Source organism: Thermobia domestica, chromosome 3 (assembly GCF_964235325.1).
Source record: "Thermobia domestica chromosome 3, izTheDome1.hap1.1, whole genome shotgun sequence".
Classification (NCBI taxonomy): Eukaryota; Metazoa; Arthropoda; class Insecta; order Zygentoma; family Lepismatidae; genus Thermobia; species Thermobia domestica.
In genome coordinates, this window is record NC_137456.1 from 244,197,305 (window position 1) to 244,213,792 (window position 16,488).

A 16,488-nucleotide genomic window follows, 5' to 3' on the forward strand; every position below is an offset into this window, starting at 1 on the left:
CTTCGCATTGAAACCGCCTAACAGAATTTTCATATGGTATTGCAGGAGATGATCAAATACCTGTTCTATTCTTTCGTAAAAACTTTCTTTATTGTCATCCTTATTTTGTGTTGGATATGTTTATTTAAAAAATAATATTACACCACCGACCCTTAAGAGAAGTAAAAAAAAATCTATCATTAACAAATTCAAAACATGTAATTGCTGATATACGTATTCGTATGTGAACGAAAAGTTGGTAATTTTTAATTGGATCCTAGTTGGTAATTTTTAATTCGTTCCCCGTAAAAGAACGTAAAATTTCCCGATTTGACTCCTCCATTTCCTTCACATCTAACTTCCTGATATCCCACTAGGTCCATCTTCTATTTCTAAACTCATTCGTTGCACATTTTATCGCGCCTGTATTACAGAGACTTCTTATCTTCCATGTTCCTATTCTCATGTCGATTTTACTTTGCTGAATTCGTGCCAAGTTATCAGTTCTTATCCGAGGATTCTGCGAATATATCTGAACAAGCTTTTTTTTACAGGATGAGTTGTTAGCCCCACATCAAATCCCCAAGCTGGAGGATCACCCCTTGTCTGTCTGCGACTGCCTATTCAGTATATTCGCAGCTAACCTGTATATCCCATAGGCCTTCTTCTCGATCCACAACCTGAGGACGCGCCGTGCCGTGGTGACAGGAAGACCACATTTTACGGAAATTAATATAGTTATATTAAAACACACAGGAACAATCAATATGCTCGATGGACGCTTATTAAGACTATGAAAGGTTCGATGCCTTAAAAATCGTAAATTAGAGACTAGTGTCAGTGTAGTATTTCATGAATGCATAGTACGTTTGACTATCCGAACTATTCTTGATGTACTATATTGTTTCGTCTTATAGCTACATAACTTTATAATATTTTTGTAAGTGATTATACTCTTTAGCTGTTCTGCCAATAGCAACTGTATGAATTTATAATACGAAACTGAAATACAGAAGAATATTAAAAAAGAAAAGAAAAGAAAAGAAAAGAAATGTGATACTTCGCAGGGCATCTCATGAAAAGGGCGCCTTGTATTCTTCACAGCTTCTTTATTAACAATCACTATTCGAATTTATTATATAAAGCTGGCACACAGGATAACTAAAACCACTTATCTATAATGTGATGTTTCGTAGGGCGCCTTATGTAGAAGGCGCACTGTACCTTTCACGGATTCTTTACCAATAGTAACTGTATGTATTTATTGTACTGAACTGTGGTATACAGAAGACTAAATAAAATCTTTCATCTTTGATGTAGACTCGCAAGGGCGCCTAATGTAAAGGGCGCACAACACCTTTCACGGGTTCTTTACCAATAAAACTGCAAGAATTTATCACTAAATCTTGTACCTTTAGTTATACTGTGATGTTTTGGAGGGCGCACCGGGACACGTCCCGGTGTCCCGGTGGGCCAGCACGGGCCTGCCTAGTACCCCTGCATGGGTTTAAAAGTCTACCAAGAACTCAAAGCTGAATCCCAAAGAAAAATAAGTGTGTTTTACGATACATCTCGTAATATATATATATATAACTTTTAGCAACAGCACAAATATTCTTTGAGGTTTTCAATGATTCCTCCTGGATGCAGTTAAAGTCTGTAAAGAATACTGGGTGATTTTATTTTGCCGTTAAAAAACACGTTCCAGGATAACTTTGGTAAAAGAAATATTCGGTTTTTATGGAATATAGGATGTATGTATTTAAAGATTTCTATTCACTTCGAATGCTTGGATATAGAAGTAGTCCAGGATGACGGAATTTACTTAAGTTCCTTCCTGAGATTTAGAAAATATATCTTAAGATATCTTTATTGAAAATAATTATATTTTCTTATTATATATGGATTGGACAAGGATGTCTCATGACTTTTCGTGAGTGATGGAGTGCAGCTGCAATAAACTGTAGCCATACTGCTTCGTGTGAACTTGTTAATTCAACTGCTTTGTGTTTGAAGACAGATTGATGACGCAAACAATGGTTCCGTTATTCTTAAACTAGAACTTGAGCCGCTGATGTTTTTAGGTCTTTCTATCCTGTGTTTTCTAAAAGTACTGGAGAGGTTTGAAAAAAGCCTTCGGGTTTCATTCTAAACGAAGGGAAAATCCTAACCTACACCTTCTCGCGGGAGAAAACGGGGAACGTCGTACGCGGCTAACGTAGGTGAGGACCGAATGACTCATGGGATAAGGAGTTAGCCTGTACCAAGTGCCACCGCCTTTCCGGAGGGCAGATAAACGGGTGAAGATCAGGGCACCTTCTTTCCCTTACGAGGGGAAACTGTTCTAAAAGACGGATGAACCACCAGGTTGTAAACGGTATGGAAGAAGAAGTAGGAATACTGCCATGTTGTCTTTTTCCCAGGAGGGGCGAAGGAGGAGAACAAATATAATGATGGTTTTTCCTGATGTAAAACATTGCAGAGTTAAAATAGTCCCCCGATCGGATCTCCGGGTGGCGACTACTTCGGGAAGAATCATCAGAAGAGAAAATAGTAATGATTATAACTTTCATTTCAGCATAGTAACCTGCAACGTACGGACTTTACGAAGTGTGGATTAACAGAATAATTGTCACTGGCAAGCTATATGGAATGGAAATCAACATCGAAAAATCGAAAGTCATGAGAATATCCAGTGGAAATGCGCCCTTATGGGTGAAAGTAGAACAAAGAGCACTTGAAGAGGCCGACCATTTCAAATATCTGGAAAGTATTTTGACGAAAACCGCGTACTGCACCAGAGAGATCAGGTCGAGAATTGCCATAGCCAAAGAAGCATTCAACAAGAAAAGGTTACTATTAAGTAGTAGCCTTCATATTGGACTAAAAAAGAAATTGGTCAGGTGCTCTATATGGAGAATTGGGCTTTATGATTCAGACACTAGGACATTACGGACGTTAGAGAAGAAATAGTTAGAGGGCTTCAAAATGTGGTATTGGAGGAAAATGGAGAAGATAAAATGGACAGAAAGAGTAACAAACGAAGACGTTCTGGAGCGTATACTAGAGTACGCTTCTAGTTACCATTCTTGGTAGAAGAGCTAATTGGATTGGACATATCTTACGAAGAATTTGTGTTCTTCATACCGCCATAGAAGGAAAGATGAAAGGAAAGCGAGCAATAGCAAGAAGAAGAACACAAATGATTAATGATTTGAAAAATAGAAGAAAATATTGGAAGTTAAAAGAGGAAGCTAAAGATCGAGAAACATGGAAGACACGTTTCCAGGCCCAAACTGAAAGTTCAGAGAAAAACCGTCATTAGTCCCAGGACCTGCCAAAAGGCAGCATACTTTATATTAATAATCCTGGATTTTGACTTGGTGAATTGTCAGTTCCCCCTACTCTGCACGGCGATTCAGCTACATCCTTACAGTTCTAGGTTCACAACAAAAATCTCGAGCAATGTTAAACAGTTTCTTACCATTAGCAGCAAGATCAATAATCACACCTTTTTGAGCGGCAGTCAAATTTAAAAGCCTAAGGTATAAGGATGCCCCATTTTTCTGATTCTTAAACGAAAAGCTAAATGTCCCGTTTCTGAGCAAAAACCAACAAAGTGTCCTGTAAGTGTTATTTAAAATGTAAATGAAAACAGCAAATTGTACGCTCTTTCGCTTAAATTACTATGTATAGAGCTATTTTTCGTACCAATGCTCATTGGGAATTTTTAGGATTAGTTCACCCCTTTGCTCTAGTGACCTGCGCGTATGGCTTTGGTGCACATGGTCCCGGATTCGATTTCCAAGTAGAGCACAAAAGTTAATTCTACAACCATTTGCTTTCTTCAATCATCCATTTTCTTTAGCCTAAATGGCATAACCATGGGAATATAAACTAAAAGTTTCATTTCATACTTACTTGCATTTCAAATACTTTTGCTTTATTCATGACTGAAACTTTTAGATTCTCTTGAGTGCTTCAAACGTTTGAGTGCGTTACTTGTGTATTTTGTAAATTGAGAATTTTTCTGCCGCACAATGCAATAGTTAATCAGAGGTTTAAAGGCTTCCTAATTCATATGCGTCTTGTTTTTTAAGTTAATATTCTTTCTATTTTAAAGAAGCTCTAAGTTTAGGCGTCTTTCCTGACACCAATTATACCACGGGATAAATACTCCACTGAATGCAAAAGCGTGTGTAAGGGACCGAAGTAATATTATGAGTTGGTTTATTTACTGAATAGTGTATTATTATTGTAGGTGCTATTTATTGTAAGTTTTGAAAGAAACAAGTTACTACTTGGATATACAAAGATAATTTTCATTTTATTTTTCTTCTTCTTTTTAAAAATATGAGAAATATGCACTTTATTTAGGTTTAATACTGTCGATTCAATGACCTCTCCTTTACCGCTTATTCAGCATCACCAAACCTTACGAACGAGAGAGACAGAATATTACTTCAGGCGTTCTTTGAAATGCGAATTTTATCTCTGTTTTAACCATGAAACGAGCATATATATTTTCAAGCAAAATTTTGATTTTGCCAATTTGATACTGATTTGTAGGTTAAACCATGAGGAGAAGAGCAGAGAGAAATATAAGTTATATTCCTTTCCTGGGACCTTGTTACAAGTTTCAGTGTGCTGAAAAATATTTGTCCACTACTTAGTCAGAATATGATCCATAAACCAGCGTTATTACCAAATAAAATGAAAATATGTATCTTGGAACTTTATATGCCATTTGGAAACATTAATATAAGTTTCAAAATAAAAGTAACGTTTTTAGGTTTGAGATATTTATGCCATAGAAGACAACGGCAAATTTATAATTAAAAATAATTGGAATAACGATAATGTTTGAAACATCGAAGTATATCCCAGTCCTAGAGCTCCGTGTGGGAGACCTGGGTTCGATTTCCGACGGGAGCTAATTTGGTTCGAAATCCTATGTTAAGTTATATGTCGATGTCTCATGTAGTCTCGGTGTTGAAGGGGATGCCAAATTCTCAACTAACCAATCCATCAGTTTTGGATCTTTTAATATATCTTTTCATATAGCGTATTTATCAATTGGATCCAGTCGTTTTTTATCATGTTACATTCATTGACGTCTGTAGCATAATGAGATGAATAGTTTAACGATTCCGTTCTATATTAGGGACCTAGATGAACAATTTATAGAGATTAAAAGCTTAAAGTGTAACTATAGGTCACAATCATGAGCGAAAGATAACCTTTTATACTAAGAATTATGACTTTAATTTTTTTCGGGTTTACGTGAAAATTGCTCTATTCATGATTTTTAGTGTAATTGCATAACTTCACGCATTAAAAACAAGATTGAGGGATGATAACTTGTTTTTAATGCGTGAAGTTATGCAATTACAATAAAACATTCTGATGAAAACATTAAAATTCAAAGTCATCGAGCATGTGAGATAATTGACAGAAAGGAGTTTTGATAAAATGCTATGGCTTAATACTGCTAGAAAGAAACAGAATAAGTTGATTTTTGCGGAATCTATCTCGGTATTCGAATAGTTTCTGCAACACACTATAACTAAAAATATAACTTTTACAAAATTAATTTGAAAAAACATTACAACGTATTAGAATACAAGTACACATAATATAATTACGACCGATAAACACTAAGATATTCACTGGAATATTACTGGACAACAAAACATATGTAACACAAGAATACACTTGCTTCGTTACGATTACTGTGAAGAAAAAAACATATTTTACTAATGATGGTAAAATACAGTTAGCTACGAAATATCCAATAGATAAGCCAAGTCCATTTTGCAATAGAACTGCAATTCCAGGAAATGTCGCCTCCCGAAAAAAATATATATGTGTATATCCCTTAAAATATTCTACTAGAAGAAGTTTTCCTGCGGTCGCCAAATGTGTCTGCAGAAGACGAAAAGAACGTTAATAGGACATTAAAAGAAAATATAGAAAAGAAACGTATTTCCACATACATATAAATATGGGAGAATGACGACCGTTCACCATCATAATACCTGTTCATAGAGTTCCTTCTAAAACAAAAAGATTACTACTTTAGTTCGAGGAACATGCTTTCCTACGCATACTCATATCCAACAAGGAAACCTGTTAGCCCTCTTTAGAACTAAGTCTAACCGTTTTCCAAGCTTTTTCTCTTCGAACAAAATATTACGTCATTTCCTGGAAATTCAATTTAAATATTAACTCAAAATCGGGTAACGACAAATGAGATTCAACAAAGTTACAATAAACCCGCCAAAATGAAAACCGAATTCTAAGATTAATAGTAAAAAAGAAAATTTTGAGATTAATTAGAACTATAAAATTTCACATTCTAAGCATTAGAGTCAAATGTTAAATTTCAATCACAAATGTATATATAATTAACAACTAAAGTTTTTCTTATCCTGAGCATCTCGACATATCTGTGGAAAAGATTTTCTAAAAAATTAAACATTAATTACAAGTCACATGTAATGATGTATTTAAGGATTTAGAAAGTGGGAGAGAATTCGGAACTGAATTTGAAACTGTAAAACACTTAATAACAAGATATATTATAAAACCAAAATGCCCTCCCACTAGCTAGGGTGCGTAGCCACGCCACGGGCTTGAAATCCCTTTTGGACAACGCGATTCCCTTACGCATGTAACGTGTGTTAATATTTACTAAAACTTTTAAACTCTAAGATCTTAAATTAAAGGTTAGTAAATTATTAGTAAAGTTTGCAGTTAGATTAGTGAGATACTAAATATAAAAAAAACAAAAAAGGATCAATCAGTTGTATTGTCCGTTCTTCCTAGACAGAAACGCAGATAGTTGAAAGTCCAACGTGTGGCTTATCAAAACAAAAGAAAGAAAAACGTAATACATATTTATCACCTAACAGTTAATAGTCTGGAAGGAATAAGAAAGATTAAAAGAAATGCGTAATTATTTTTTCACTTGTCTTCGTCATCAATAGCTGAAAATGAAATGAACTTCACTTATTATCTATTCTTTTCTTATTTTTCTTTCCCAATAACCTCTTCCCAGTTTAGTGCAGCGGTAAGGTTAGGTGCGATCAATGGAACACAAGTAGGCTCCCAATATAGTGAATTAAAGTAATAATGTAATCAGGGACCTCCCAAATAAATAGATAACAAACGGGTGGTTGATAAGTTGTGGATCTGTAAAAGATTTGAATTATTCTCGTCACACTTGTTTTCTGGTTTGGAATGTTGATTTCTCCGGTTTGGAAAAGAAATTGGTTCTTGTGTTTCGTTAACAGGTAATACATTAAGATCATGCAAAAGATTTTCAGGTAGTTGGCAACGTGCTGCTAAGGCCATCCAGATTTTACGGGTTTGTGGCGTACGTTCCCATAGTTTATTTCTGTCTATAGAATGATTCCTAAATATCCACCTGCTGAGGGGTTAACAAATTCAACAACACGGTCGTTAATAACTTTGACGTAAAAGGGGCCCTCGGTACAAATAAAACAATTTCGAAATTTCACCTTTTATAAGATTACTAATTTTAAGCTGTTTTAGAAAAATTAAACTTCCTTTTATACGTCGTCGCTGTTGTTGAGTGTCGTTCCATCGTGCGTTCCTGTTTTCAATTATGGCTTTTCGTCGGTGATCCACCATAAGTAGTTTATTTATCGCACAAATCCCATCTTCGGTATCGAATTCTTCAGATACCTGTAAATCAAAATGCTTAAAAATGGGACGAGAAAAATTAATGTTGAGATACAAACTCACTGATGAAACTCCAAGGCTTTCAACAATAAAATACGTATGTAATAGAACTGCTTGTGTTAAGTTTTCGGCTCATTGGTTATGTGACTGGCCACATAACAACCTAAGAGTACATAAAAGAATTTTATTTGAATGTTCCGTGATGTTACTCATGGCATGGTAGCGTGAGTATGATGAACTTTATTGTACTCCTGCATTTTAAATAAAAACTTTTTGCTATGAAACACTGCAACGTTTTCTGCGAGGACCGCTTCCACCATACCTAAATGTAGCATGTATTTATCAAATAAATATTTGATAACTGAAGTGGCAATGGCGTTCGTCAAAGGGATAAGCTGTACAATATTGAGTAAACTCATCAACGGTAACTAGTGGGAAGCGCGCACCATGTTTTCCAGATGGGTATGGACCTAAAAAGTCGAGTACTAATAAAGCTCTTGGTGCCGAATAGGGATTAGTGGACAAGAAACGAGCTGGTGGATTATAATCAGATTAAAATTGCGTACACTTAACACAATATTTTAAATGTTTTCACCATCTGATCTCATTTTGCTCCAACAAAATAATTTTGAGACGATCCGGAGCCTCTCATCTACTCCTGGGTGATCTAAAGCCTCGTGGTAAGCTGTAAGAACATTTTACGGCTGGTTCTTCTTCCTACACAGCTCTAGAAATCTGTCTGTGAAATGGAAATCTCTATACAAAAGGATACCGTTATCAAGTTTGAAAAAAGTTTCCTAATTGCGTGTATTCCGTGGAAATTCTTGTATTTTCTCATCTGTTAAAAAAGAAGCAATGGGTAAATAATCAGGATCTTCCTTTTGTACATTCTGTAATACTTCTGGTGGAATATTTTGAATTTTATCTAGAATAACCTGTAAAAGATGAACGCGTTTATTTGGGATTCTTTGGAGGTGAATAAACTTGAAAGTGCTTCCGCACAAAGATTCTCGGAGCCTTTCTGGAAACATATTTTATGGTTCAAGCTGTTGTAATTCCAAGGACTATCTCAAGAGATGGGTGTTTCAAAGTTTGGTTTTATCTAATCACCTGAGATTTTTGTGATCTGAAGTAAAGATGACATAGTGACCAATTAGTAATTGACGCCATTTTCTTACTGCAAAGACAATTGCAAGAGATTCGAGCTCACTAACATTAACGAGTTTTAGTAAGTTTTGAAGTTCGACTAGCGAATTGCATTACATTTTATGTCATCACTGTATTGATAGAAGACTACACCGATCCCTAGACGGGATGCGTCCGATTCTGTGTAATATGGTACATTCAAGTAGGGTGAGACAAAGGAACATCTTTATAAATGCCATCTTTAATTTGTTGAAGTGATTGTTATTGTTGTTCAAGTCATTATCACCGGTTTTGCTTTTTGAGAAGCTGAGAAAGAGGCTCCATTTTTCTGAGAAAGGGATAAAATTTCGTCAGAGACCAATTACACATTTAAAGATTTAATATTGGTGTGCGTAGGTAAGTTACGAACCGCTTCAATGGTTTTCGGATCCTTCTTCATGCCTTCGGGGATAATCAAGACACCAAAAATGATATTGAATTAGTACAAAATAAGCATTTTTCAATGTTAAAGTTAAGGGCAGGTCTCTCTAAATTTTTCAAAGATTTGTCCCAACAAGGCAATGTGTTCTTGGAATGTATCTGTAAAACAAGCCAGATCACCAATGTGTCGTAAGATTTTCGCGAGTAACCCTGGTCCTAATACTTTATGAAGCATGCTGTTCAATACACTGCTACTATTTTTGTAGCCAAAACACGTAACTCGGTATTTGTAATGCTGGCCTTTGAAATTCAATGCTGTATATTCCTGAGACTTAGAGTAAGCAAGGCTTGACTATGACTACTTACAAGATCTAACGAGATATGAAAAGGTTTACACTTTACTTTTAATAACAAGACCCTCGAACTTAAAAATCTTTGAGTTTACGTCCCACGGTTATGCCGGTTAGGCTAAAGGAGACGGTGATGATGAGTAATGAATGAAATGGCGGAATGAAGAAAGTGGTAGGAAACGTGAGAACCCCGAGAAAACCCACGCATACATTGTTTGTCCACCACAAAGTTCACTTTGCGGGGGCTGGGATCGAACCCGGGACCCAAAGCACCAGAGGTGAACGCTCTACCACTGAGCCAACGCGGCCCCTCACCCTCGAACTTAGTTTGGCGAAGTTCTACATACCTGCTCGGTAAAAGTAAATAGAACAAACCCTCAGTTTCCTGGGAACCACAAGGATAGGATTGCTGTGAACAGAATTTGAATGACAAATGAATCCTAATTATGATAACATGTATCTAATCCCGTACATCTTGGAGATTATTTGTGGCATTGGATATTGTTAACGTACCAAGAGTTTGTCTGTTTTGACCTTTTATATAAACAGAAATGTTGTCAATTTGTATAGTGACTAATGCGTAACTTCTTACTTTTTTGTGGTTGACCCACTGAAACCCACTAGAGCTACGTCATCAACTGGAGTGAGTTTAGGTGCTGTCACATCTGCACTAATACATTTCCAAAGCGCTAAAGACATGAGGCATGTATTACAGCCTGTGTGTGCCAAGCATTCGACTTCGGTATTACAAACTAAATGTTTAAGTTTAGCAGAGATAGGATTGGGTTGCACACTAATATAATGGTCCAGGCAATCGGTGTCCGACTCAGTATCTTCTAGCTGAATCAGGATTATTAACGTTGCAAATTAGAGTATGGGATACAAAAAATGTTTAGTTGGACCTACAGTAGAATGGTATGTGTTCGCCGGTAAACGGTTCACAGTACAGCTTCTCAATTGCTTTCCGAGTGGGCGGAATCCCGTTCGTTACGTCGAATTGACAGATTTGAATTATTTCTATTACTGTGATTTTGCCTCTTATTGTTATTTCTATTAATAGTATTTCCCTTTGAATTATTACCAATATTCTTTTGCTGATTCCTAGAATGAAAATTGTCACGCAAGTTTCGATTCCTCTTCCGTTCCTCATTGTTTCTCTGATCGCGCGGTCGCGAGGGTCGGTCCCTGCTGTTTCTGCTATTATCGTGTCGCGTACGACCTTGGTTCTGGTTCCTGTCAATTTGCATGTTGTTCATACGCTGATCTTTGTATCTTTGATCATTACCCCTATTATGCGAATAGTTTCGTTGGTTACCTTGAAAACTAGAATTTGGTTTGCTATTAAAATGATTACTGTACTTGGAATTTTTCCTCGGTACGATTTTGTTATATATATATTTTCTTACGGTTGAGTTGGCGCCAAAAGTTCTCTATTATTGTTAATGAATGAAGGAAAAGTTCAGTTTTGAATCTATTCGTTAACGTTTGTGTAACGTCTGTAAGCATGAGAAATTGAGGTATTGATTTAAAGGTTGTATCTTAAAGGGATATGAAGCTCAAAATTAATGACGTACATACCATTTAACATGAGCGCATCAAGTTAGGAAGATGAAATATATATGTGAACTCTTCATTAGAAAGAAGCGGACACATCAACCACTATTCTTCAAAATTCTGGTTTTAAGGGATAAAAGTGGCAATTTCTATATGCTTTTGTCACATTGGTATAGACATTATCAGTCGTGTGCGATCGCATCACGGTAAACGGGTTGACCCTTTGAAATGAATCTTGAAACATAATGCCTGCCTCAAGGTTTTTCCTTAGTTCACATTGGTTAAGGACATTCTTGCAATGAGGTAGGGGAGTTCGAAGTAAACTTCAAAATTATATCTTGTGTGCTTTTTTAATTACACTTTCATTGAAATGTATATGTTAATATGGAAAGGAATTCAAATATTTTCCGTAAATCTGTTTTTCTCCTGCAAAGAAGGGTCATTTTAGTTAGATTCCTTATAATGCTTAGGGACATTACTGCTTGTTAAATTTGTTACTTATTCGTTTGTTTATAAGACATGTGAATATGTATGTTTTAATCCAAAATATAAAATTAGAATTTATTTCAAACGTTTATAAAGTGTTCCTTTTCATGATTACGTTATGTAGAACAACATGTTTTAAAATTTTTCTACTTATATGTTTCATGTATACTTTTTCGGATAATAAAATATTAAAAAAATATAACTTCATTAAGCAAATATAGCTACAAATTTTAATAGAAAGTAGCCATAAACAACAAATAAGTTTTCCATCTTTTGTAGACACTCTTTGTGATATAGCATATATTTTCTTTCGTCAGTTAATAATTCTATCTACAGAATTTTGCTATGGCTTCGCTTGTAAAAACTTAAAAGAATGAAACCTAGAAAGTAGTCGAGTTTGTTGGTTTATACTGTAGACTATTCTTTTACATGAAAGAAGTGTTTTTTGATGTACATTACATGACTATGAAATGTTCTGTTTATGACATACCGTCAATCATTAATACTGTGCTACTTTCATATACTTTTTTTTAAAAAAAACATTTGCAGGTCATTAGAAAGGTTAGTGCAACCGATCTTAGGTTTTATCATTTATGTATTGTCCATGTAGCTTACCATTCGTTACTTTACCAATGAGCGTTTTTCTCTTCTTGCTTCTTTGCGCAGAAGGATCGGAGTGAGGTGTGCACTTTGAGTTCTTTAAAACTGTTTCTAAAGGTCCATATATATGCAAATCCATTTTATAATATTGTTATTAGAATGCTGCACTATAATGTCTAAGATAGTTTTATAGAAGAAAAAGAATGTTAATGAATTTAAAAAATAATACTACGTGTATAGTTTGGAAAGTCCTGGAGTTGGAAATTATATTTTGGATTCATAGTGAGTTATGCATTGTCCTGAAATTTAGCTTGAAATAGTTTTGACGATCTAATTTCAAAATAGAACATTTATGCACAGAGTCTAAATTAGAGGTGATAATGAGATTTACTTTAATGATAGATTGAAGAAAGTGGGAGGAAACATGAGAAATACGAGAACACTGATGCTCATGGTGTTTGTCCAACTCAAAGTCCATGTACTCACGTGCCTGAGAAAGGAGTAAGAAACAAATCACTACATGGTTTGAAATGATTCATAATTTTAAATATACTCATTGTGTCTGCATGTTTATTTTGAATACGAATATTTGTACTTTACTTTGAGGTACTTAACAGAAAATAAATTGCCAAAGTCCTTATCTGTTTTCCGGACACAAATATCGTTTTAAGATCCCAGCTTAGAAAAGAAAGAAAGGTAACTAACCTTATGCGCAGTAACATTTATTCAGGTTTTTGATTTATTTTATGCTACTCTCCTGTTGCTTATAATATGTTTGTAGTTTGTTCCATGATAAACTGCGTAGTTATATCTGAACCTTCTATGTAAAAGATAAACGTATGAAATAACATATTATATAAGAAAACAGCAGAATTTTTTAAATATTCTTGCTTTTACAATACTGCTAGGCTGATAGAGAACAACCTTAATTCCAATGAAAATTATTTATTTGGAGGTACTGTAAATTTTAAGGCCCGTTATGTTAACCTCCGCAAAGAAAGTATAAAGAATCGATCCCGAACTAGTCACAAATATCTCTTATTAACGAAGTTTTTGGAAGCTAAGTAGTTATAAAGAAGGATGTGTACTGCCTCCCCAAGAGTGTAATTCTGGGGATGTCAAGGGCTGATCGAAAACATGACCAGGTATACAAATTTTAAAAATCCGGAACGTTTGTTAAAACAATTAAGTAGAAAATTAGAGAACAATTAAGTAGAAAATTAGAGATAGAAGCTGAAAAAATAATGGGTGTACACTGGAAGATGCCAAAAAATAGTGGCGAGTAGCGAGCTGTATGATCTGAAAAGGTGATGCTAGATTATTGCCGCAACGACGTGAAAATTCTAATGGAGGCTGTTGTCAAATTTTCCGATCTGATTGAAGAGAAAACTGGTGGTATACAGTGGTTCATTTCTACAGGAACAATAGCTAGTCTTGCTATGCATGTCTACTGTACTTTGAATTTACAAAAGACTTGATCCTAATTATTCCTTTTGGATCACATTTATTTGATTATCGTGACCGCCATATTGTGAAAGCATTACAGTAATTACAGTATTTGAGGAAAGGAGTGAAATCAACTCCCCTTTGGGCAAGAAGATCAATCAGAAACAACAAACGCAGCTGGTAAAGCGGCACAACCACAAAATGTAAGTAATCTTATACTATTATCACACAGTAGGTCGTTCACCTCTCTTACTCTTACATACGTCATAAGATATAGATATACAGCGCTCTAGTATCAACGAAATATCAAAGTGTGTCACCCAGTTAAAATGATCTAAATTTACGTAATCAAACTGCCCCACCCAATTAAAACGCTGCCTTTTCATGTAAGTAAACTGGCCCACTAATTGAAAATGATCTAATTTCACGTAATCAAAGTGCCCTATCCAATTAAAATGTTGCCTTTTACACGTAAGCAAAGTGCCCCACCCTGTTAAACTGACCTAGTTTTATGTAATGAAAGTGCCCCTCCCATCTGAATTATGGGAAAAACCACCAACTCTGGTTAGTTTTTAGCCCTCTGAGGGCATGAAACTAATTAAATTTTCTTATTTACTGTAAAATTATCAGAAGTTTGGGGAGAAAATGGCCATACGTTATACATAATACTACTCACGGAAACATCCCAGATAACATGTTAAACGGAAACTATTGAGATAGTAATACGAATAACTGTATATATTTCTCAGTGGTTGGAGAAGTCTTTCCTTTGCTAAGAGAAATGACTTACCAAGGGTGTCATTCAGGTTCCTGTATACCAGATAAATAATCTATACTGTAATTTTTAAACAAGCACTTTTTAAAGGATATCATTAATATTGTAGGGATCCCCACTAGTAACTGACATTGAGAATTTACAGTAGTTAGTTTTTGCCATGAGCAATGCTTTAAGCGGCATATTCGGATTTATATCAAGTAACAACCAATGTGTTACATTTTCTGTAAATTTTCATGAAAATAATTTTGTGAACGTATGAATTTTCTGATGACATTTACGTGTATAGAAGTACAGTCATCTGTTCTTCCTATGTTCACTGTTTTCTTGCGTTACCGATTATATTTCGTTTCTCATAACCACTTATAAAAAATGTGCCACATTCACTATCTTTTATAAGAGTTATGTCCGTTTAATAAGAAAAGTTCTGTCTTTGAAATAGTACTTGTTTGAGAACTGTATATGAAACAACACCAAAATCATATTACTAAATGATTCTTCATCATGTCTGGTGGTTGATTTTGACTACCATTTCACTCCAAAGTGTGATAGAATTTTTGAAGTATGTATTGAAGTATGTGTTCAAATTTAGCACAACTAGGGTGACATAGAGCCATTGTGTTAAAATAAACCATCCATTTTTACTGTATGCTTGACATTGTGAGATACTTTCGGTTTTATGTCATAAAGTTCATTACTATCGCAGTTTTATTATTTTAGTATACGTGATATATATTACCTATAAGTATTAGCTAGAAGTATAGGTAATATTTGATGAATCTGAAATTTATATACATATAGGCGTACGTTTGGTAACATTTCCGTAATATATACTTTTACGTACACATTAAATTAGACGTTTATTGGGTATAATTTCTGCTATTAGAAACGTTATGCTATGTATTTGAACCACTCTTTTGTATGCTCTTTCATTTGTTTAGAACATCACATCAAATAGAGTAACTTTTCTTGAACAATTTATCACAACAATCATGCAAAAGCATACAAAATTTGTTATTAAATACAAATCTATGTAAATCAGTCCAACGTAAGAAGTAAGACCATTTTGTGTTCCTTTATTTATTCATATATAAGAAGATTGTTACGCGAGCAACGAATCTCATGATATTATACTAATTTATTAATTTAATTTTTTATAATCTGTAGTTCTAAGTTGTGTAGATACATTTCAGAGGTAAAAAAGTTATAAATCCTTTCTGAAAGCCAGGTCCGCAATTAGCCACAGAGGTTTGGGGGACCATGGATATATTAGGGGGGTCAAATCATTAAACATTCTGTTACTCATATCTACATATAAATTGTGTTTTCTGTGTTGAGGTCTGGACGGGCTACGAAAAGTTTAGAGGGACCAGGTCCCCCTCTGGTTGCGGTCCTGCTGAAAGCCTGCTTCAATTTAATTCTGCTTTTGAAATATTCGGCCTAAGCAATTGCTGTCATGGCTACGTGACAAGGTCACACAATTTTCTACTCAAGGCAAGGGTCTTACTACTTTTCTGAAAAGTCTTATCTTCTTTCGCAGATTGGTTGTTGCAAATGGGAGCGTCTACTGTGCCGATTCATGCGTAACAATTGCTGACTCTGGTACGAGCCTAATCGTTGGACCATATGACGAAATTATGAAACTCAACTTGGAGATTTTTTCTGGCGGTCTCTTAGTCGGAAACGAGTACTGGGTAAGCGTTGAGACGAAACTTTAAGTCAATTATTGAAAACTATGTAAAGCCTGCTTCCAGTAAGTGTTTACAATTAAATTTCTCTAGTTATTTAAATTTCGAATGCACATATCTTGCAGAGAACAATTTAGGTGTGAGATGTAGAATAAATTAGATATTTTAATTATATTTTTAATAAGCGTAGTGTACTAAACACACTTAGCAAGAAATCATATTGTTAGGACAACTGAGGTTTAACACAGATCAGTGATCCTAGCATAACTACCACTGTAGCCTGTTATTTTACCACCAACTATCTAATGTTGCGGTTAACACAGATCTGGTGTTACCG

The 16,488-nt window shown here is 35.0% G+C and overlaps 1 protein-coding gene across 2 annotated transcripts in view; it reads left to right on the top strand.

The window, feature by feature from the left end:
• The window catches only part of LOC145681001 (lysosomal aspartic protease-like), a 163,561-nt gene that overhangs the window by 109,715 nt on the left and 37,358 nt on the right, over positions 1–16,488 (top strand). For both annotated transcript variants that reach the window (XM_081752265.1, XM_081752264.1), the window contains exon 7: positions 16,004–16,157. In XM_081752265.1, coding sequence (XP_081608391.1) covers positions 16,004–16,157 — 154 coding nt within the window. The remainder of the gene's footprint in view (positions 1–16,003; positions 16,158–16,488) is intronic.